We start from the raw sequence: 23183 nt of genomic DNA on the forward strand, positions 1-23183 counted from the left end.
AAAAAACTCATTTGGATGCGAGCTAGGCATCAGATCAGTAGCTGATGAGACACAGATTCATAATAAGAAAGACCAGATGGAAGAAAACAACCCACCTCAGCTTTACTTTAAACCCTGCTCTTGGTCCTCCAGGGCACTTAATTCCATTTGCAGATAATTCCATTATCTGCCAGTTTTAACACTTCCTGGGCTTTGATGCACTACAAATTCACAGCAACATAATGGTATTATGCATAGCCATGATCATGATCGATACAATACTGCTGTTTCAGACATGAAGAAAAACTCACGTGTCTGAATGTCTGTCCATTTCACCTATCAGCTGTTTCAATAAAATATGCTACCTGTATCTACAAACCTTTCCTTGTTATAGCCTTCCTGCAACCTATGTACGTACAACAGAAAATGATCCTAAACATCACATCTTTCCCTGATTAAAAAAATCAATCGCAGAGGAGCCTGAATTTAACAGAAGTACCATATTGTCTCAGTTCAGCCATGCTCTCAGTAGTAGCAGGCTACTTTGCCACACACCAGAGAGCTTTCCTTGGCACTTCCTCCTTACTTGCTTTAGCAGCTATCCAACCTGCTTAAGATTAGGCAGATCTATAAGTTCTTTAACACCCTTACATAATAGGATATGAATTACTGAAAAGGTAGGACAACGATTCTGCTTGCAAGAATTAATGCTTTTTTTGCTGTGCAAGATTACTGAGAATCAGCACAAGAGTCAGAATAGACTTTTCCTCTTTTGCTTCCTTTTTACTAAACAAGAGTTATGGATAGAAAATGCATTTATTTAGGAACAAGAAATATTAAGTGATAGGAAAAGTTACTAGAACAACAAACATACAAGATACATGATTGAATTTATCCTTACTGTTAAAGGTTTTCCTTGGCTGCTTCACCATGTCAGCCAACTTGTAAAATTGTAGACATTACGCTACAGAGTCATTCCCAGGAGGGTTATTAGAGAGGGATATTTCTCATTCATCCTGCTGTTAAACATCATAACATGGGGAGCAATAATAACATATAGGGGCAATTTGTTCTTAGCTTTAATCTCAAAATACTATTTTTTGCTTCTCTTCCTTCTCTTGCTTATTGCACGCAACAGCCATAGGACTGGACAGCAGACAGTATGAACTTGCAATACTTACACCTTTCCATTCCTATGTAACCTGATTAATATTTCTATTGTTTCTTTATATATTGATTTTACTACATTCTCAAGATAAGGCTTTTCTAGTACCCTTCTTCCAACATGACACTGGAACTCTACAGTCATATCAATGGTACAGGGTACTTTTAAGATGCACACTGGTTAACTTTGCTCAGAATCTACAAATGTTATGTTGAGGTAGTCAGCACCAAGAGTGTACAACTTCCACCTCAAAGATCATTAGATTTCAAGGAACCTCATCACTCCCACTCTTATTTATTTTATATAACTATAACTATTTGCAGCCTGATCTTTAGGAACTTGCATCAGCACAGTTATATATGGATGTAGCTTTTTGTAGGCTCAAAACCTTTGAACCACAGAACATTCAATGCGTTAAATGTATATCGTGGAAGGAGATACCATAAATCAGTATGAAGAAAAACAAATGACAAACATAACAAATCAACAGTTTTATGAAAGGTGAGGTCCTAAAAACCTCAGGAGAAAAATCATAAATGTGTGCATACTCATATGTACATACACACCATGACACTGGACTACACAAATTCAAGATCCACTTCTGGGTCCTTCCTGTAGAACCCAGAAAAAGGGATTTACTTAAACTCACAGTTTATTCCTAATTGACATTAGGAATGTCATGTACACTCCTTCTGTAGTAAACAGAGAAAATGTGGAAATAACTGTTTTAAATATCTAACTTACTGCCACTACTCATCCTCTACAGGTTTGTGTTTCTTTTCTTTGACTGCAAAGACTGACCTAGATTGGACATTTCATTCTTGAAAAGGGTATCAGGATGAGATGACATCTACCCATGCTGTCACTGCACTGCTGTCCAAAAAGAATATTACTGCCCAAACAGTCTTGGCACAATTTAGTGTCAAATGCACAACTGCCAATGGTGAGGATTTCAAATTCATAAGTATGCAAGAACTGGCACTCATAAAGTATATGACACCACTAAAACCTTACAGTACTGAATATTATTTGGGTTACAATGACTACCATGGAAGGGTCTGGTTTGTTGTCCATGCAAAATATACTTTAACACCTTTAACAGCACACCTACTTTATAGTACTTAACTTTGCTATCATGTACTATCTTTCTACAAGACCAGTCATTCTACAAATGGGTCATTATTCAATACTTCTTTATCCTCCTGAATGAATGTGTAATACAAAGCCTTAGTAACCAAAAAAACACTTAAATTTGCACTGAACAGAAAATGACTAAAATTTCTTCCTCTGTACTCTTATGTTTTCATAGTCAATCCAATGCTTCAAAGATGGTCATAAGACAGTTTAAAACCAAAATAAGCACAAAATAAGCCTCTTTGGGATGCTATTTTTGAACAGAGTCCTTTTCATCAGGCTTCCAAATCCTCAAGTGCTACTCCTGTTTTTTTTGCTTTCATTAGTATTTGCTTTGTTTTTTTTTCCTTTCCATGCATCTAATGCCTGGATGGGAATCTTTGACTGATTTAATCCAATTTAATTACAGTATCTCACCAACGATGACTGGTATTTTCTTCACTCTAGCTTTCGCTACTTTTTCACCAAGTTCCCCTTCCCACTGAGAGCACACATGCCACTACATGGCAAGTCAGATCAAGGAGTTGAACCAAATGAACACTAACTCTGTCAGGGAAATTGCATTAGGCAAGATGCTACTTTCAGCTGGAACAGCCACCTGATGGAGCTCAACATGTAGCTGTACAATTGCTAGTACAAGCATAAAGGAGAGAGCAAGAAAGCACGAATAGGTTGGAGCAAGAAATCAGAAATAAACGGTCTGCATGAAGGAAACGACTCTTCCAACAGCAGCCAACCCAACACAGATCATCCCACTGCAGCCCTTCCCTTAGTATGCATGTATTCAGACCCACACACTCTGTGTCCATGCGCAACTCATTAATCTCATTTCTTTGCCTGTCAACTCCCGTCACCCTCAGCAATTTCTCGTCTGAGTTTCCATCGCTTCTCAGATGAAAATCTGTCCCTTCTAAAAGGAGAGGATTTTGTCACGTGTTCTCTTCAATAGTTAGTCTTTTGCCATATTTTCTCCTGTGCTTCAGCTCTGCTTCTTGGAAGCACAGAGAACTCAAGGAGCAATATAGTACACTGAGATTCCTGGAGCAACAAGAACAGTAATTTTTTCTTTATCTTGTTTGTTCTTGCTCCATCGTCAGAGGATGAAGCAATCAATATAAAATAATAATCTTTGACTATTTTATTCACATGACCCTGTCTTAACTGCTAGTTCTGCTCTTTGTATTTGTCCAAGCAAGGTCTAGATGTCTGCAAAGCCTCTTCTTAGGGAATACTGCTTCCTAGATAGAAAAGCACCTAAGTAAAGCTACCCTATCGATACAGACCTGGTACCAACAGACAGTGCTGACATTGCTGGAGCCTGGGACAAAGGTGTTGTGTTTCCCTTTCAGGGTGACATCTCCATCTGTTCTGCTCCCTGCTCTCCTTACAACAGAGACACATTGGTAGTTGGTATGGCAGACTTGATTTCACTCACCTTCAGCCAGCCAGTATACACTGCTGGTTTCCCTATAACAGACTTCTCAACTCTGTTCGGTTAGGAGCTGTCTCTGCTAATTGAGCATGAACTAAGCCTACCTCCTTGGCTGACTCTGTGGACTTTTCCATGGCAGTAGTAAAAGCAACCTCTGACACTGCACTGTGAAATTGCATGTCCCAGCTCCAAAGTATCGGAGCAGAAAGGTTTCTCAGTAGAACAGCTTGGAGAATCAAAATGGGCAGCAGAACACCTTTTTTCCTCAACCTCATTATGCGAAATAGTGAAATGCTTTGAGCTAAGTTCAGCCTGAGGCAGACGCCTGGCATGGAAAACTTCTGTCTCAAAGTTCAGGTGAGAAAGTGATAAGCAACAAAAAGAGAATGTTCATGACATAAAGCAATAGCTAGTTTAGGATATACTATACGATCTTCCACTTGTATGTGTACACTGGGATGAATGTTGTATACTCACCACAAATATCGCTCTCTAAAACTATGCAAATTATGGAAAAATGCCCAAGTATGATTTTCTCAGACAGTTGCCAGCACTGAAGACTAATCTCAACCTCCTAGCATCCTTTTTGTCTAATCCTGAAAAGAAGTGAGCAATTTTGCCAAACTGAGTTATTTTCATGATATATGGACAGACATTCACTAAGGGATAGGCTGAGAATACTAATTAATTTCCATTCCTGACCTAAGCAAGATTTCCAGCTTTTAAATGTGACAGCCTACCGTAATAGCCTTCAGTGCCACCTGGCATCTAGTGCTATTTTTACTGCATAAGCCTCATTTCCATCAGAATAGGGTTCAATATGACCTTTATATAATGTTCTGATTTAGTCTATATTTTTCCTGGAATATATGGGAAAGTAATTAACAAGTTAGCTTCAGGCACTGAAAAATAAAATATGCACTTCAAGAAGAAAAGGAATTGTTACAAATGTGTAAACCAAGTTAAGCAAGAGAGTAAATCTCCGTTACAGACCCTGGGGCAATGGCAAACCCTTTCCCTTAGAACAATACCGGAAGATGCTCTTCCTCTTCGAAATGTGTGAGACAGAATAACTTTGCATACCACAGAAAAATTACCGTGCCCCAAAAGACATCCTGAGAGCATGCTATCAGAAAACTACAACACTTCAGATGCTGCTGTACAGCGGGCAGTAAATTGAAGCCCTTGTGACTAGACTGGATGCATCTTTGAGGTTTTGAGGGTGAAATACTAAGCAAATTAAATATCTCATGAACTTTTTGAAAAGTGTCATTTCAATAAGCTAGGGACATCTGTTTATTTTGTTTTTTCTTTTCTGATAAAAATCAAAGGAGTTACAATTTCAACTTCTTGCAATCAATAGAAGGCCATTAGGGCATTATTTTCAGGAAGAAGAGATACCCGTTGTGAAATCAAATTTCATACCCACAATCAATTAAGTATTTTTAAGGCAAATGTGTATTATAGTTAGCATATAAGGATATAAAGATAATTCCTATGTAATTATTAATCTCAGTAAGTTCTCAAATGTTTTTCATTTGAACTCCTAATGTAGTTCTCTGAGAATCAACGACATGTTGCCAGTGCTTTAACCAACTGGATTTCTTCTGCTCTTTGGAAAACTGTGCAGCACGAAATGTTAAAAGCATTTGCTGACATGAAGGAAGGAAAGACAATGAAAAAACTACAGTATTCCTCTGTTCAAGCAAAAGACTTATCTAATATTTGAATCATAAAATCATAGAAAGGTTTGGGTTGGAAGAGACCTTAAAGATCACCTAGTTCCAACTCCCCTTCCACTAGACCAGATTGCTCAAAGCCCCGTCCAACCTGGCCTTGAACACTTGGGGCATCCACAACTTCTCTGGGCAACCTGTTCCAGTGCCTCACCACCCTCATGGAAAAAAATTTCTTCCTTAAGTCCAATCTAAATCTGCCCACTTTCCAAACTATCTAATATCAAACTATTCTTAACTATCTAATGTAAAGCTATCTAAGATGGTGCTGAGTAGAACCTTCCTACCTTCCACCATAAATAGTTATGAAAAATCAAAATCTTAAAAACTTGATGTTATGAATTTACCCCAAAATAAATTGGGACAAGGGAAAACCTCTGATTTTAATAATTTTATGTCTAGTGTTTTAAATCTATGAAAAATGATAATTCAGCAAATTTTTAAATGTAAGTATATTTGAAACAAGAAAAAGCACTTATATTTTGCCAAAAACATGGCTCACATTTTTACAATACAAATTCTATTCTGTTTTTTTTAAACTCACCATGTCCTATGAACAATTTTATTTCTGAGGAAACAATAATATTACTAGAAAATTGGTAAAAAAGTCTTTTTATAGATAATACAAGTTTGCATACTGATTTTAAATCTACACATTAGTAATGTTTAGCACTTATGCCTGGCAAATGCACATTAAATACATTGCTTTATTGTCTCTATGCGGTCAATTTCCAGAGGTCCATAAGGGGAAACACAACCAATGATATCATAGGCATCTTTTTATAGGAGCAAGTACCTAATTCCCATTCTATCATACATTATGCCCTAGAAAGCAGGTGCTGGCTTTGCTTTGCTATTTCAGCATGCTACTCACAAGAATAGAGTCAGCGTGTGAGCACTGGGACACTATGTCAGGGAAGGGCTTATGGGTCTAAAACCTCCATGAGAAACTGCCCCATTCACAGTAAGGCTCACACTAAGTCCAGGGGCAATGCATGGCAGGTAGTGGAGCCCAGGGAAGCAATGTTATTTCTTCCTAATATGCCAGCAGCCTAAATCAAATTTACCTAAATGTTAATGTGAATAAAAGAGAGAAATCTAAAAAACAAGTCAAAAAGAAAACAGAACTCCATTATTACTACAGAAGTCTAGAGGATGTCTAATAGGAAAACTAACAAGGTGTCTCTTAAGAAGTATCTAGGCTATGTCTAGTAAGTCAGGTTTGAAATATCTATTGGTTAAAATAATTTATAACTACTTCTAATTTTTCATCTTTTTCCATCTTTTTTTTTCCAAACAAAATGACTGATCCATAGTTTCTTATTCTGCAAATAGGTTCCAGGGCAAACACTAAGGTAATATACTGGTGTCCTGCTTTAAAAGGCTTCTTAAACACAAGAAATCTGGGAGAGAAACAAAGGTCCAGTTTTAATAGCCAGAGAAACCTGGAGTTCTCCTAACAGAAACAAAATAAAATACATAGAAAGCAATTTAGATTTCAGTTATCGCTTAACACCATGCTCATAGCGTAAGGTTAATGGGCAAATCTTAAGACTTTCAGATGTCTATTTTTTATGACTTTTTGATAACTCTTAAGTGCTATCTCTAGTACAACTTTCTACCTGGAACTTCTGTTATTGTGCTTTTCCATTCTAATCCTTTAATTTCTTTTTCTGAATTAAACTCTATTCTAGAGACTTTCCAATAGAGTCCCCTTCTCCATTTTATATGGCATTTTCCACTTCTGCTGTTTCTCAAAAGCTATTTTTTTCCCTTGTTTTTTTAATTCTTTAGGAAAAAATGCTAAAATAAGTTTTATAGAGGTTGAAATTCTAAACAAGGAAGGGAACAGATTAAATATCACATGGAATTGTAGAAAAGTAATATTATTTTCCATGGGAAAAAATAGACTGCTTGTAGTAGTTACACATAGATACACAATGCAGCTGTCTGCACATGTACATGCTGTGCCACAGGTTGTTGTAGGGATTACTTTTTACTAATGTCTTTGGAGAAGAAATTTTCCTCATATATTGAGTCTACTATCTCTTCAACACCTACATTTCATTAAAAAAATATTAAACTCAAACCGTAAAAGAGCTTTTACTGTCATGAAAGTCTAAATACATTTGCATATTGTACATAGATGGAATACAAAGACATAAATGCCAGTTACCTAAAACACTAGGCTTAAAAGAAATCAGTGACAAAAGCAAGGAATGGCTTCAGTTAAGTGATGATCTCAAGGGCATGTATTTATTATTTCAGTCAAAGTCACAGTGTAAAGGTGACTGTACAAGTGCTGCGTATTGTGCTGTACTCTGTCTCATCGTGTCTTGGAAGAATTACTCTTTGGTATCTTTAGAAATTATTCCAGACTCTTTGAGGAGAGGGGGGCAATATGTAAAACCACGGGGAAACATTTTTGAGATGCAAAGCTTCAAACAGCAGGACATCCAACAGAGGTTGATACATTAGGCTTAAAAACAATTTTCAACAAAGCAACCTCCTCCTAGTTCAAGCTTTAAAAGACTCATGTCGCATGTGTAGATGGGAAAAGAAACATGGAAACAAATCTCCAAGAGAACTGTCCTGAGATTTTCCTAGCTTGCTTTCACAGGATGCATGAGCTTCTGGTAAAATTATTTAATTGATCTGAAACTCAAAATAAATTAACAGATATGCAGAACTGCCTCAAAAGACAGTGTTTAGATGTCTACGACAACATAAAATCATAGGTATTTAATTGGAATTGAAAAAGAGATCTAGATCAATGCTTATCCAGAAGTAGGGCTAAGGAAAACCTTGTTGAAACTCTGAGGATCATTTGAAAAACTCCTTGGTTTGGCTTTAGTTAAAAAGCATGCAAAAAATAAATATGCTTTGTCTTAGATGAACTATGTTTAATGAGTTATAATTACAGTTCATTAGACTGAAGCGTTCTGAAACTGAAGGAACTTCTGTGAAATACCTTTTCTATAGAGAGATACTCACAGGACATTTATTATTTCAGGATTACTAATCTTCAACAGAGTGTTCACAACAATCAGAGTAAAATTTTAGTAATTCATTTCTATGCAATTACTCATGGAGGGTGTTGTCAGAGAAACTAGACTCTATCCTAAAGAACAGAGTATGGAAAATACTATTGTTTTTTCCCTTTGACTGAGTAGAAAAAGAAATTCTAGTTTTGATCCCAGGTCAATTTGATCCCAGGTCAATTAAAAGTTATAATGTTCATAAAATGTTCAAATAACATTTATAATCTTCATAAAAGTAATTTATTAGCTGCAATTTATCCTACCTCATATTCTTTACTAAGTAAAGGGATTGTTTAGAAAAATACTACATTGCCCTCCAATTAATCTTCTCACCTTTCCTCCCCTGTAACTGTTACACTAAATGCAGTCTCTTATCTCAGAGTGTTTAGAAGACAATTATAAGGTACTTCTAATGATTTTGAATGCTGAGTGATGACTTCTGGGCCTTGCAGCTGGAAATGTGTGCATACCTCTTCCCCAACACTACTGTGTCAGCACTAGAATCAGAAGGTTAATGACACTCTGCTAAGATAAATGTCACAAACTGGAGGAAACTTGCTGCTTTTTTTGAAAAACAGCAAAATCTGGTAACTGATAGAACTTGCTTTCTGTCTATAGAAGGCACGTCCTACTGAAAATCCCACTGTGAAAGGCTCTAGGTGACTGCATGAGGCTTTGGATGCAATTTCTATTTATTTTTCAGCACCCCTGTGTCTTTCAAACTGCATGACTGCCTTCCTACTCTGAGGAAGAGGTATCTGTTATAAGCAGAACACACAGCTTTGTACATGTAAATACAACCTGAGAAATAAGTTGTATTAAAAAAATCCCGTAAGAATGCACTAATCCGTTACTTTCAAAACAACAACATGTGGTCATATCTTAAAGCAAAATCAATTGAAACTACAAATTATAAAGCATCTGAAGAGCTAGCACTGCTTATTAAATTTTAAGATAAAAATTAATGTTAGGTAAAGAACAATTGCACTTTATTAATAGATTTTCCTCTGGAAAAGCTAGAACAAGTAATATCTTTATAACAAAGGTTTAAAAATTACTTCAGTTTCACATGCATGCCCTTCATCACTGAATCTAAAACTTTTTCCTGTTTTTTTCCCAAAAGTCTGGTTTTTATTTTGATACTGCCAAGAGCAAGATAGTGTTCTTTACTGTTAAAATTCATATTGCACTTCTAGATTGCACTTCCACTGCACCTAATTTGAGCTCCAATCTAGCAAACACATGCTTAAACACATGCTCACAAAAACAATAGGTCTACTATGCACTGACATTCAAATATTAACTACATACTTCACTGCTTTGCTGAGGAAGATCCAAAACAAACTATGTACACATGTGCAGAAAATTATTGTTTCATCTTACAGAATTTCTAAAAAACAGTATCTGTACACAAATATAGCTTATTTTAATCATAGTCACATTTCATGGAAATGTAGACATGAGTTCTATTTTATTAATATACAGCAGAAGAGTGTAAGATCCGAAGTTTCCTACTCAAGGCAAAGATTAAAATTGTTTTCCCAAAGGTGGAAATTTTCATTTGAATAGGAAAAAAAAAATCATTCTGTGCCTGGAGTTTAGTCAAATTAATTCCTTGAAAAAGCTTCAGATTAATTAAAATTTTTCTCAAGAAAAGAATTGTTTCAAAAATAATTCCCGAAGAGTCTAACCACTTGAAGTATCAATGTCGTAGAACCAGATTAAATAACAGAAAGTGTTACTGCTACATTAATTCACTTACTTTTGCAGGTATTTAGTCATGTTCCTTTGTAACATAATTTCTGAAAGTTGAGATTTATTTGCACAAATGTTTACAAATATGTGTTTTGTCTTGTGTTGTAAATCTACCAGGTACCATTTATGCCAGAGGCATTTGTTCATCTCTCCAAATCAAAGAACAAAAACATTCTAGTGCTGCATGTTTGTGTACTTTTAGCTGTTGATTTGTCTGTGTGGGAATATCTATCTGCATTGTTGTATCAGTGCACCTCACACATGCATACTCTTACTGCAAACAGCATCCTCTCATGGAATAACTAATGAAAAAGTCACCAGTCTTTCCATTAAGAGTTTCATACAGAAAGTTACATTGGTATAGCAATTACTGCATAAATAATTGTGGCACATTTTTAGATGCCAACAAACCCTGAAACACTAAGAACTATAACAATAAAAATAACAGCTAAAAATTAGGCACAGCTCATTCAACCAACCACAAGTAAGTAAATTATTTGAGTCTGAAATACATCTGATCAGGTCTCGGGGGAAAATATTTGAAAAAATACTGGTGTAAAAGGTGTTACTGATAATGGGTGAATTCAAGGAGATTATGAACATTTAGGAATATTCTGTGATGGAGCAATGCTCAAAAGATGTTCATTGTAAATTATTGGCTAAGCTTTGTTGAACACAAGAATTATTTGGAGAAATAAACAAAGCAGTGATACTAGGGCAAAGTAAAACAAAACAGTCAGAAGTGATTAAAAAAATCAATTTAAATGAATACAAAAGCAAACAAATAATGTCATCTGGCACTGCAAAAGGTAAGGGCCCCCGAGGAACTGAACATAGAATCTGTACGCTTTTGTGAAACTACTGAAATTTCTAAGTCTAACAGAGACCTGTAGTGGAGCCTGTAGTGGAGCCCATGTGGGCATCCTTAGAAATTCCTTCTCTCCTTTTACCCATTTTCAGCTGATGTATCTGGTTAGCTTGGCCAGCTCACAGTTACGTGTTTTGACAAAAACAGCAGTGATTTTCAAAATGCAAAGAGGGAGGCCATATCTTCATGAGACACTCCACTGGTCGCAAAAGGAATGATGGTTTTACAATGCACAACCACAGCAAGATGGTCTTGAGGATTGCCACAGCGTATTCACATATGCCTCTAAACTCTAGCTCTACAAAATGTGTGTACTTAAACCAATTCCATAAAGGGAAAAAAGGGTGCTTTTTTTTCTTTCCTATGTAAAAAAAAATCTCCTTTTGTAACTGAGACTTCTATTGAACAGCTGCAATAGGTTTCTATTAAGATATTTTCCATGAAAATTTCAAGACTGACATCTCTCAAGAAACAGATAGTTGAAGGCTGATGTTTAATAATTATATACTCCTCAGGAGTGTGTTAGTACTCTACAGTTCTTTCCCAAACTCTTCCTTTCTCTGTTTCGCAGTGTTTTTTCTCATCTCAGCCATGCTTTCTTTCTATTCTGCTACTATCTTCAAGTTAAAAGCTCCCTTTTAGCTTCTTTGTCTATTCAGTACTAGTTTTAACTATTCTCCCTCTCTCACATTCTACTCTTGGCTTTGTTCTCCATCCTTTCATTTATTATTCTCCTCTGTGCCATAATTACTTATATTGCTCCCAAGTTGTAGGTTAGTGTTGTAAACAGTTAGTGTTCAATCCTTCCTTGCCATCTTCCTTTCTTCATTCACTTCTGTTACCTTCTCTCCTTTGGTCCTCTGGAGACCTTTACTTCTTTTAACAAGCCACTATAAAGTGACTCCCTATTCATTTAATGTCTTAGCTCACTGAGTTTATACAACTCAACGCCATTTCAAATATGTTAAGCTGTCTAGTGGCATTCTTCTTTGGTACGTCGTCTTCTTTTTCTTTAAATACTCCCAAGCTAATGGATTGCCAATTAATTAGAAATAGTTAATCTTAACAATAGAATAAACACTGCATGTTTGTGTCTCTTGGGGAGCTCCTAAACTAATTTTTATGACTGTGTTGTTAACCGTTCTCACTACTTGGCAGCCTGTCAATGGAAATAAAAGTTCACTGAGCAGATATTCAGGCCATAGTTTGCAGAATGTTTTCTTTGAGCAGGATGCTTCTGCACCCGCTGTCCTTCCCTTCCTTCACTGCTTGTTCCCAGGCTGTGCTGTCTTTAAGGATGCCAGTTTTGGGGGTCATGCAGATGATTGAGCTTCAACAGCATAAAGACAAGTAAAAGAACTATCACAAACACTGATTTTTTCGAACTCTTGATTGCTTTTGACCTGGTTTGTTGTGTGAAGCCCAATGTGCCAGCTTAACCGAGGAAGAAGCCAAAAGGAAGGAACTGTGGCAGGGAAAATTTTGAACCACCACTGGAGTAGTATATCTCCTACTGTCTCCAAATTGAGGGAAAAAAAAATGAAAGGAAGGGGAGCAGACAGAAAAGAAAAGAACCCAACACTGATATGGCTATTTAGCACATATTATGCACAAGATAAACCTGGTTAAAATTATTTAGAAAAAAAGGTAGCTCTGAAGGAATGGTTACCATGATGCAGGTGTAATTCTAAATTATTCATACCTGTTGAAGTTGGTTCCTCTTCAACTGATGCTGTGCAAAAAGGAAGGAGGGGATAGGGAAGGGGGAAGGCGGAAGGGGGAGAGAGAAAAAGAAAGATGAAGAAATCCAAATAGTGCTAATTGTTACATTATTTACATTTTCTTAATATATGAGCAATAAAACATCATGAAAAAACTTGTTTATTCTAAATAGTGTGATCAACTTTAGTAACAGATGTTTCATCTCAGTGGAGAACTAAGCTGAAATGAGTTAAGATCTTAGCCTACATTTATAACATTACACTATTAACCTTTCCTTCTAATTTAGCTAGCAGGATAGGCCTAATACTTTAATAGAAATGCTCAACAGAAGAGTTTCAGTTAACTTCTCTGCAGTCAGATTCACTGCCAGAGCTAGCTGTTGCTGTTCTTAAAGTAATGCCTTCTAAAAAAATCAACTGTAGGATCCAGTTATCTGGTTAGCTAATGAAGACTCTTGTCTGATGACACAGCTAAACCAGCTGCTGGTTAGCAGTTAACGAGAGGCACAGTACACATCTTTTTCCCATCTCTCCCTCCTCCACCCCTTCCCTGCCCTTCAGTCTCTTCCCAACTTTGTGCTGGCAGCAACGATTTAATGAACCTGAAATTAAGTAGTTAGGGAGCAAAAACCACAGTTTGGGGGTTTTGGTTTGGTTTGGTTTGGTTTGGTTTGGTTTGGTTTTCTGGTGGGATGAGGCGGGGGGGGCAGGGGGTGGGGGCAGTTGCCCATTTGACTCTTCAATCCAGCTGTTTATTTTCTGAGGAAAGCAATAAAAATCTGTATCTTCATACCAGAACCTTTCCCTTTTGGTGCTAGATAGCCATTAAATTGCCTTAAGTTACCATCAGAAAGCACCTTTGACTGTAGACTATCTATTACCTGTACATTCAAAAGAAAGAAACAGATGTATTCACAGTAAAGCTGTATTTTAAAAGCACATCAGTGACCTAGTTCTTTCTCTCCTTGCAGTCAGTATGTTTTATATACACATGCATCATAAAAACAGTCTTCTCACAGTCTTGCAAAGTTTTCAATGACAGAAAAACCAGCAATCAAGTGATTCTCACTGGGATATTCTAAAAGCACCTAGAAGTCTGAGACAACTCTCCTTAAATGTGATATAGAGATCCTCTTAAGATACTAAACACGGGTATCCATACTTTTATTTTTTCTCTTTTAAGGAGTCTCTTCTACCCATTGCAATGGAAACTTCTTCTCTTTGATTTCTTGCAGAATCAGTTCTATACAAACAACGCTCCTACAGCCATGGCAGACATTGACCCATCCTGACAGCATCAAATCTTGCACTTGGCATGGGTAAAGATTTCAAAGATTTTCTCAAAGATCAGTGCCATGCTTCGTAAATTGACTTTTTTGCCTTCAGCATCACTCCATGTATTATGTTGGGAGAAATTAGGAAGGGAGCAAGAAGATCTTTCCTCTTTATAGTGAAACTTCATCAGACATAGCAGAGACCTTGTCAACAGACATCAACTGCATTCGAGACCAACTATAAACCTTGGTTAATTTAGTACAATATTCTATATGCAACTGTATGTGACAATTAACGCTGGATACATCAGTTATTTCTAATTGCAGAGTAGCAAGGTGTCCTTTTGGGGGCTGTCAAATCCAATCGATAGAAAATAATGAATTACTGTCTGAAGCACCAGCCAACTATCTTATATCTAACTAAAGTTTCCTGAGGTGAATAGGTGATTTTTATTTATATAGCTTGGTATTCAAATAAACACTTAAGAAGGCTACATTACAAGAACAGTACATTATGAAACGCATAATCTAAAATGACCTAAACAGGGTATTTAACAGGCTAACCCTTCTCTTTTGTTAACTTCTCATTTAGTGTCTAGATGTGTATTTTGAAACTAGATTAATCCATTTTGAGATGTATATAAGTAAAGATCACATCAAGCTTTTAAGTTTTACAATAACACGTTCTTTTACTGTATAATTGCTGAATTTAAGTGAAATGTGTTTGTAACAGAGGATTTCAAGACAATGAAAGAAAGAAGGGAAGATACTACCCTATTGTTTTTAAGTTGAACTAATCAGATACATCCTTAGTTCAACAACAACACGACAGCCAATTACACAAAACAGAAACAGCGTTGAAATCTTAAGAACGACAGAATCGGAATTAATTAAACAAACTACAAGCTGAGTGAATCAAGCATGTTGTAATTTCTCAAGCTACCAGTAGCAGAGAGGATGACTACACAAACAGTACAGAACATGAAAGTTAGTTAGAAGTTCCCTTATTAAATTTTACAAATGCCCCAAATCAGCTCAAATGCTGCTTGAGCAACAAATAATTAAAAGTACTAGTGACTGTGCATTAAAACTGGTTAAACAAAGTTCTCCAATTATACAAAGAATATTCATTCCAGTAACAATTTTTTTCAGACTGCTATTTGAATAATATTCTTAAACTTAATTATTGGGATGAATACCAGCATTAGCAATTCAAAATCGTTTCAGTGGGACTGTTCTGCACTTAGGTACACATCTAAATAAAATAGCATAGCAGAATCTCAGCTGAAATAAATCATTTGGATGCCAAGACAGTTACTTTTCTGTTTATTTAATTAATTTTGACTATTTGATTTTTGGTTTAGGCTCTTTCAGGAACAGACTGTGTTCATTTCTTGTTTGAGTTAGACTACAGTTAGTTAGAACTGCTTTTGTAAAATGCAAAAAACCTAGTTCTACTTGTCAATACTGTATTTCTTAACCCTAGACAGAAATTAAAGGTGCATATTAAAAATAGATATGAAAATGCAGTTATGAACTTTTTTGTTCTTCATGAACATTTTTTAAAAATCAAATAAACTTAATCTCTTGCTCTATGTGCCAGGACTTCTTTCACCCTTCATGGCTTGATAAACCGTGTTTAAAAAACCAGCCTTCAGTAAGCTATTGAATACTCAAAGAATATGCTATTTTTGCTTTATCATACCACCCTGTATGCAATGTCAGCACTCTGCTTTCCACTCGTTAAGTAAATGCACTAAATTATAACACCAGAAATTTCCTACACAACACTACTTCTTTTTTTCATCAGCAGAGATTTAAAACTTGAAGTTATTTTAAAAAGCTATTTATACAGTGAGTCATCTCCATAGTAATTATCTGTAATTTACTTTCTCTACTTATTTCAGAGGGGTGGAGAGGGAGTAAGTTGGAATTGCCTTGCTGAACAGAGCTGGCACAAGCTGTGACTCACTATGCTGGGTGGTGGATCACCATCAGCCTGGCTTTCTCCTTCTGGCTCCAGAGCGGTGAGACTTGCACAGAGGAGCCAGGTATTTGACAAAAAAGGCCCCAAAACAGTCACAGACATCCCCAAGCCATGGTCTGATAACAGCATTCCATGACCTTAAACTGTAAAATACTCTGCAGCTTTAAAGCATTTTCAAGAATTTTTTCTTCCCATTTTAATGCATCATTGACAAAACATAGTAATACATATGGCAGCACAAACATCAGGTTTTACCTTCTTAGAGAAAATCTGATGTTCGCTTGGGAAAACTTAATCATGTTTTCCTTAGAGGTGAGTAGTACTGCATGATAGTAGTGGGGGAAAAAAATCCAAGAAGACATGGGCAGATTTGGAAAGTATATACCAGTATACATATCATCCAATATATATTAGCTTGAGAGAGATAATGTAAGAAGGCAATGCTTGGACAGTTTCTGAATACCTATACCAGACTTCTGATTATTTCTGTTACAAAGGTAGAAGCCTTGACAGGTCTGGGAAGAATCTGAACTTTGAAGCGTAGGAAAGTTGAGGGAGACAGATTCAGTGTAACAGTGTGCTATATTACATTATATATTATGACACATTACATTAGATTTGTGTTTATATTAAGACTTGTGTTGATTTTACATTAATGTGAAATATGTTTGCCTTTAATGTTCAAATAAAATGTAAGACTCATATATAAAAGAATAAACTTAGATATATGACATTATTTCTATGGAAAAGGCTATGCAAGAGCTCTAAAAAATTATCCAGATGAACCACCTGTGAAAAGCAGAATCCAAAAGCAAATAAAAATTTTCTGAATGCAATGTCAAAATTATATTCCCCTCAGCATCAAATCTCAGGGTCTCAGAGGACCTGCACGCTACCACAACTGACTGACTTCCCAAAAACTCAGCATTGGTCATTAAAAATGTGATTTTAATGCTACAGATGTTTCATTGAAAATGCACGTTTAAGAAGTCTATCTCTTCACCCACATCCCATTAAACAGACTTCAGTTCATTTTTCCATAAACTGGCTCAATTTTCTTTGGTTCTCAACATGGCCCTGTGGGCAGTATTGACATGACTGATGAGTCAACCCATCGTCAAGCAGAGAGCTGAAACAAGCTGTGTTTCCACCAGAACCCCCTTTGCACCCAACCTCACTCTGTCCCACACTGTCAAGTTAAATGTGCTAAAGACACCTCCAAGCCGCAGCTCAGATGATTAATGCTGTCTCACCAACTCATAGCAACTCACCCAACCAACTCAGCTGGCTGCCACTGCAACAACCGATATAAATAATCAGCACACCTAGTTATAAAAAGGAGGAGCAAACCCTAAAAAAAACCAGATTGTTTTCAAGATGCATGAATCTGATGAATCTGGAAAATGCACCATGAGTCTGGAAAATGGACCACTTATGCCAGTCGGTCAAAGATACATCTGTTAGTGTGAGTAAGAGGTTTTTATCTTGCAGTTTAACAGTGAGGTTGGGCTTTTTCTGTTGCTGTGTGTTACTTGTAATTGTGGTACTGGGACACCAGCACAGCCTTCACCATTTGCAGGCCCTTGGGAACAGCAGTGCCTCCTTCTAGCTTCGGCCAGTTAAGTTGTGTTTGCAGCTTTTCGTGAAAAACAAAACAAAACAGGAAGGAAGACACCAGGCAACTCACTAGTGCGTGGCAGCAATAACTCACTATGAACTGATAAAACTCTGCTTGGATGACAGATGTTAAATGGAAAACAAAGTCTTTATAATTGAAGTAACCTTAGAAATGCCTGTGGCACTTAATAGAGGAAACCTATCACTCTGCATAGATTCAGATCCACTTAAGCACTTACAGCGTATGAAAAACTTACTCTGTCTTCTCTTCATTATTTTATTTGAAAAAATAAATTTCTAACACAAAGCAGGTATGCGAGCAAATTTTCAGGTATTATTAAAATCTAGAATACTAGTGTCTTAAAATGACAGTGTTGGAAATCACCAAGAGAGGTGATTAATTCCTTCTCACTAGTCTTCTTTATTTTCTAAACATCAGGGCCTTGTGCAGAATGAGAACATGTTTAAATATGAAATAAAAGATTTAGTTAGGTGAAATTCTATATTTTGCAGAAGACAAGATTAGATAATGATTTTTGTGGTTAGTGCCTTCACATTTACAACTCTGTAGAACAAGCCAGTCAACGCAGTGCCCACTGAGCCTAGTTTGGCAGGATGTTCTTAAGGAAAACAGCGTAAAAAAGATTTAGTTTTAAAACAATTATTCAGTTCTTAGTCAGCTGCAGTTCTTGCCAAGGTTTCAAGTGCTGCCAAAGGCACAACAGTACTTAAAGCTGTAATTCTGAAACCAGGAGTAGTCTGTCATGACTTGAAAAATCACACAATTTTACATACACACACACACACACACACACACTGCCATATGCAGTTTTGAGATGTGCATGTTCCAAAAAAGCAAAGAATGTAATCAGAAAATATCCTAGCACTTTTACTTACAAAAACAAGTGTACTCAAATAGCTAAGTGACTAAGACCGTAAATCAGTGTACAGTAATCTTTGCTTCCTTAAATTTCAAAGAGCATTCTCCAACATCCAAATGCATAATCTTAAAATTTAATACTAAAAAAGGCTGTAAAATATAGCTATGGTTAAGCAGGTACCTGCTATTGTCTGTTACGCTTATGGATGCAAAAGCCTCCCATATCCCCATAGGATATCCCCATAGTTACACATAGAAAGCCTCACCTTCCAAGCCAAACAATTTCATATTTTCATATTTCAGTCACTTGCCTGAAGCTTTTTCACTTGGTTGTTTTATGTGTTTTAAGGGAAATTTGACCAGCTATTCTTACGTGAATGGAGAATTTTAAAATAACGTCAGATATCACACTGCAAAGTAATAATGCTGATGCTAATAATTTTTATTTTATGGCTATTGTCTCTCTTGGGAAAAAAAAAAAACCACACCCACAATAAAAGCCCACTCAGATGCTCACAGTGTGTTTGACTCTGGTTTTGGACTTGCACAGGAGGCTGGATTAGCTCTCACTGCACATGTGTACCCAAGTACATGATCCAGGCCAAGTCAAAGGTATCTGGGTGCTGTGCCAGATAGACCATTCCTTTGTATTGTGGGCTGAAAATGTGTTGCATCTCAATCCACAGGTGACAGAGGCTGACTGAAAGGGCAGTCTGATCTGCTTTTGAGAAGAGTTTACTCAAAGCTGGGAAACTCCTGGCACTTGCTGTCTGTGCAAGGGAGCAGAGCAAGGCTTTCTCAAAGGTACAAAAATTCAGGCTGAAACAAAGTGGGACTGAGATAAGTAAAGGTTGAACAGGGTCTGAGCATCACCAAATCTTCCACCAGAAATAAGAAGGTAGAATTACTACTATACTGCCTGACAATATCCAATATCCAACATCCAATGAACGAGGAAAGATTCAAAAGACAATAAACAATCCTCAAAAAAGAGCAGAAAATAGCAACAGACAAATAAACCCCGGCTCTACCTGGTCTTGTAACACCAGCTACCAACTTTAATGCATGAACTTTCTGTGACGCTGTTGTGCCATTTCTTACCCCAAACTAACCTCAATCAGCCAGCCAGTCTGCTGCCAGCAAATTATGTCCAGGCTGACCAGCTTGCCTCACTGAAATACATACTAGGAAGGTCAATAAACACACAGGAAAACCCAACAACTTTCAAACCCTAAAATTTCAGGACAAATATGTATCCTGAAATTTTCAGTGCTTTTCTAAATACTTTGTGGGTTTTGGCAGATTTTCTAATATGCCAGTTATAAAGATTGTACTGTCATCCTTTCCGGGGAATGGAGCTGTATAAACCAACAGACAACAATTTTATCACCATACGAAATGTCTTTAGATTGCATCAAGATGAAATGAAAAGTATTCAATAGTCACCATTTCATAGAAAATACTCTACAACATGTTAAACAAAACCGCATAGGACTATACACGGGGGCATACAGTTCTCAGTTCAAATGCCTTGCTTCGTTCATAGGCCCTACAGAAGAATTAACTTTTTTAAAAATCCGAGTCTATAGTACTCTTTTCAGCATGATTGAGGGCCAGCATGCTGCTTTACTGAGATAATTTCCATGCAACACAATCTTCATCACAGAAAATTTGAGCTGTAAATTGTATAATGTGCCAAGAGGAGAATTCAAAGGAGCAGATGGCAGCTACAATGAAGGATGGGGTGTTAGAGGCGTCCCATGCAGGGAGACATATCGCTTCGGTGCGGTATGTGTTTTTAATAGTTTTTGAGTAACTTCAGGAATGAGGAATGGGAAATACCTCACCATAAAGCTACACGGCATGAATACAAGTATAGAAAAGAGAAGACTTGAGTCATGGTGCAAGAAAGGCAAAGCAGGTATTTTTAAATGAATAAAACAATTGATTGCCCAGATAAGTTTTGGAGATTGGAACACACTGCTGAAGGAATGATTGACATACCAATATACAGTTCTAACTTTTCTGATTGGGCAGGAGCAGAAGAAGGTCCTATTACCTTTGTAGCTAATATTGGCTTTATATTTAAATTCAGTACAACTGGAATAAATACCTAAATATATTTGAATCCATTATTGTTTACTATTGAAAAATATATGTTGAAAAATATGTATGATGTAGACTGTGGCAAAACAGTGTCAATAATGTCCAGCTTCAGTAAAACACTGCCCTCATCTAGATCTCAAAGAATTTATTACCATATATCTGTGTTGAAAACAGCAAGAATGACTCATAGAAAGTACCAATTTGTCTAAGGATATCTGCAGAGGCCATATTGAACCTGGACCTTTTCAAACCTAGCACATTGTTCTGCCCTAAAATAAGAGTGACAAAGCAGCTTACTTTAAACCTAGGGCAGTTTGAACAAATTACTGTACCCTAAACTGGTTTTATTGAGCACGCAAAGTTCTTTGCTGACAACTGTGTTTCAGTGAACAGAAATGCCAAAAGAGAAACATGCTTAAACATAAGCGTAAAAACATATGTTTTTCTCTCTTGCTGACACTAACATGGGTTTGCTGTGTGCAGTGAAACAAGGCAAGAGAAAACACAATGATATGACATAAAAAAATACACCTGGCATGAGGTTTCTTTATTCTTCTCAGAAATTCTACATTTTTCCCCTTAATTTGTCATCTATATACTATTCTTAATTTTTCAGAGAATAATTAAAACTTTAGTATTCAAGGTTTTTGCTCATGAACAAGTGAAGATAATTTACATTGATTTTTCTTTTATCTTAATGAATAAAGCTACTAGAAGTCAAAAGTTTGTCAGCCTCTCTGACTTCACCCCTGTAAAAAACATTTTCACAGCAGTCATCAGTCAGCACTCTGGTGCTCCTCCACACCTTTCAATTTTCATTAGTGTAGGAGTCAGGCCTATTGATTTTGAGCTGTTTTTCTTTTTTTTTTAAGATTTTTTTCATCCCAAGTATATGGATTTTCTGAAATTCACCTCACCCCTACTTTTCCATACGTTCCTCAGAGCAGATTTATTCATTTTCTGTGCAGCTTCCATCAGAAGCAGAGTTCTGCGTTTTCAGAGGGTGCTTAGCACCCTCTCCAGTGGCTACATTTCAAAAGCAATCCCAACGAGCACCTGCTGCCATGACAAAGAAGAGCTGTTGGGCTCTGGCGAGCTGTGTTAAAAATCTGTCCTTCATTCCTTTTGGTTTTCCCTCTTCTGTGCTGCAAACAGATGGTAAAACCTCTCCTTGCGTTATGCCTTTCCAACTAATGTTTGATGGGGTCTAGAGCACTGCTACACACTTGCATCTCCACTGCACACTGTTGCAGCCCACTGCAAAAACAAGGATTACTAGTCATGTAATCTGTTCTCTTCAGCACTTGAGATGTTGCAAATGCTTTTTACTTGGTCCGTTCAGGTCAGAATAATGTAAATCAATACTTTGATCCTTGCTCCTGGACTCAGTAATGGCTGGTGTTCTTCATAGAAAGTCATACAGAAATGCAGGATACACAGAGAAAGCTGTGTGGTGCTCTGAACCATTGAGTACAAGACCTGTAATCTTACTTCTTACCTGCTGATGTGGCACTTTTGTTTGGGTTGTCAAAGTGCTCACCATTCTGGATTCCACACACTGGACAATATGTAAGGTTTTTATATTTTTCTTTGAGGACGAGAGAGGCTATAGAATCTCCCTCCTTGGAGATACCCAAAAGTCATCTTGATATGGTCCCGGGCAACCAGCTCCAGGTGGTCCTGCTTGAGCAGGGGCGGTTGGACCAGAAGCCCTCCAGAGGTCCCTTCAGCCTCAACCCTGCTGTGATTCTATGAATCATGTTCTGTTTAAAGAACAATTAACAGAAGGGCTGTGCAATGGGAGAGAAACGAAGTGTATGTCTAGTTATTCAACTTTTTTCTTTTAAGTATTTGCCCTCTTTATATAGGGATCTAACATGCATTTTATGACATGTTGACTGACATACTATCATTATTGAAATACGTTACATTTAAAGGACTAATTACAATGACAGTGATGGAAAAATCCCTACTGCTTCCATAGTCTTCATCGCTAATGTTCAAGGAAAATACATTTAAGTGCTCTAAGTGTATGTTTCTGGAGATCTGGGAAAATGACAGACAGATACTCACATACTTAACTCAGAGGAACTACTGAGAAAACCTTGACTGGAATGTGATTGATTTTTATTACAGTTAAGTGCACTAAGGAAAAAGAAATTACAAGTTTGTCTTCTCCATCATTAATTGCTTTCGTCAGGACAGAACCTGAAGAATAATCTTTTGTTGTTTTTTTTTCCCCTCACCTAGTGGAAAAAATTAGTATATATTAAGCAGAAGTGAAAACCTTTATATTTGGGTCAACCTAAAACTTTCATGCTTGTAGTGAAATAGCTTATCTTAATTTCAACCCTTTAAAGAGACAAAATAAAACCCCAACACTTTTAGAACACTTGGAATACCTTTTAAAAATTTCAAAATTAGACATCAATAAACAGTCTCACAAAAATAAAAATTAAATTCATTAATATATTTCCATGAATATTTT

The 23183-nt window shown here is 36.7% G+C and overlaps 1 protein-coding gene across 1 annotated transcript in view; it reads right to left on the reverse strand.

Moving 5' to 3' along the window:
• EDIL3 (EGF like repeats and discoidin domains 3) overlaps positions 1–23183 on the reverse strand; it is a 261216-nt gene that overhangs the window by 142634 nt on the left and 95399 nt on the right. The window contains exon 3 of the mRNA XM_059833892.1: positions 12813–12842. Coding sequence (XP_059689875.1) covers positions 12813–12842 — 30 coding nt within the window. The remainder of the gene's footprint in view (positions 1–12812; positions 12843–23183) is intronic.

This window comes from Gavia stellata, chromosome Z (assembly GCF_030936135.1).
Source record: "Gavia stellata isolate bGavSte3 chromosome Z, bGavSte3.hap2, whole genome shotgun sequence".
Taxonomy (NCBI): Eukaryota; Metazoa; Chordata; class Aves; order Gaviiformes; family Gaviidae; genus Gavia; species Gavia stellata.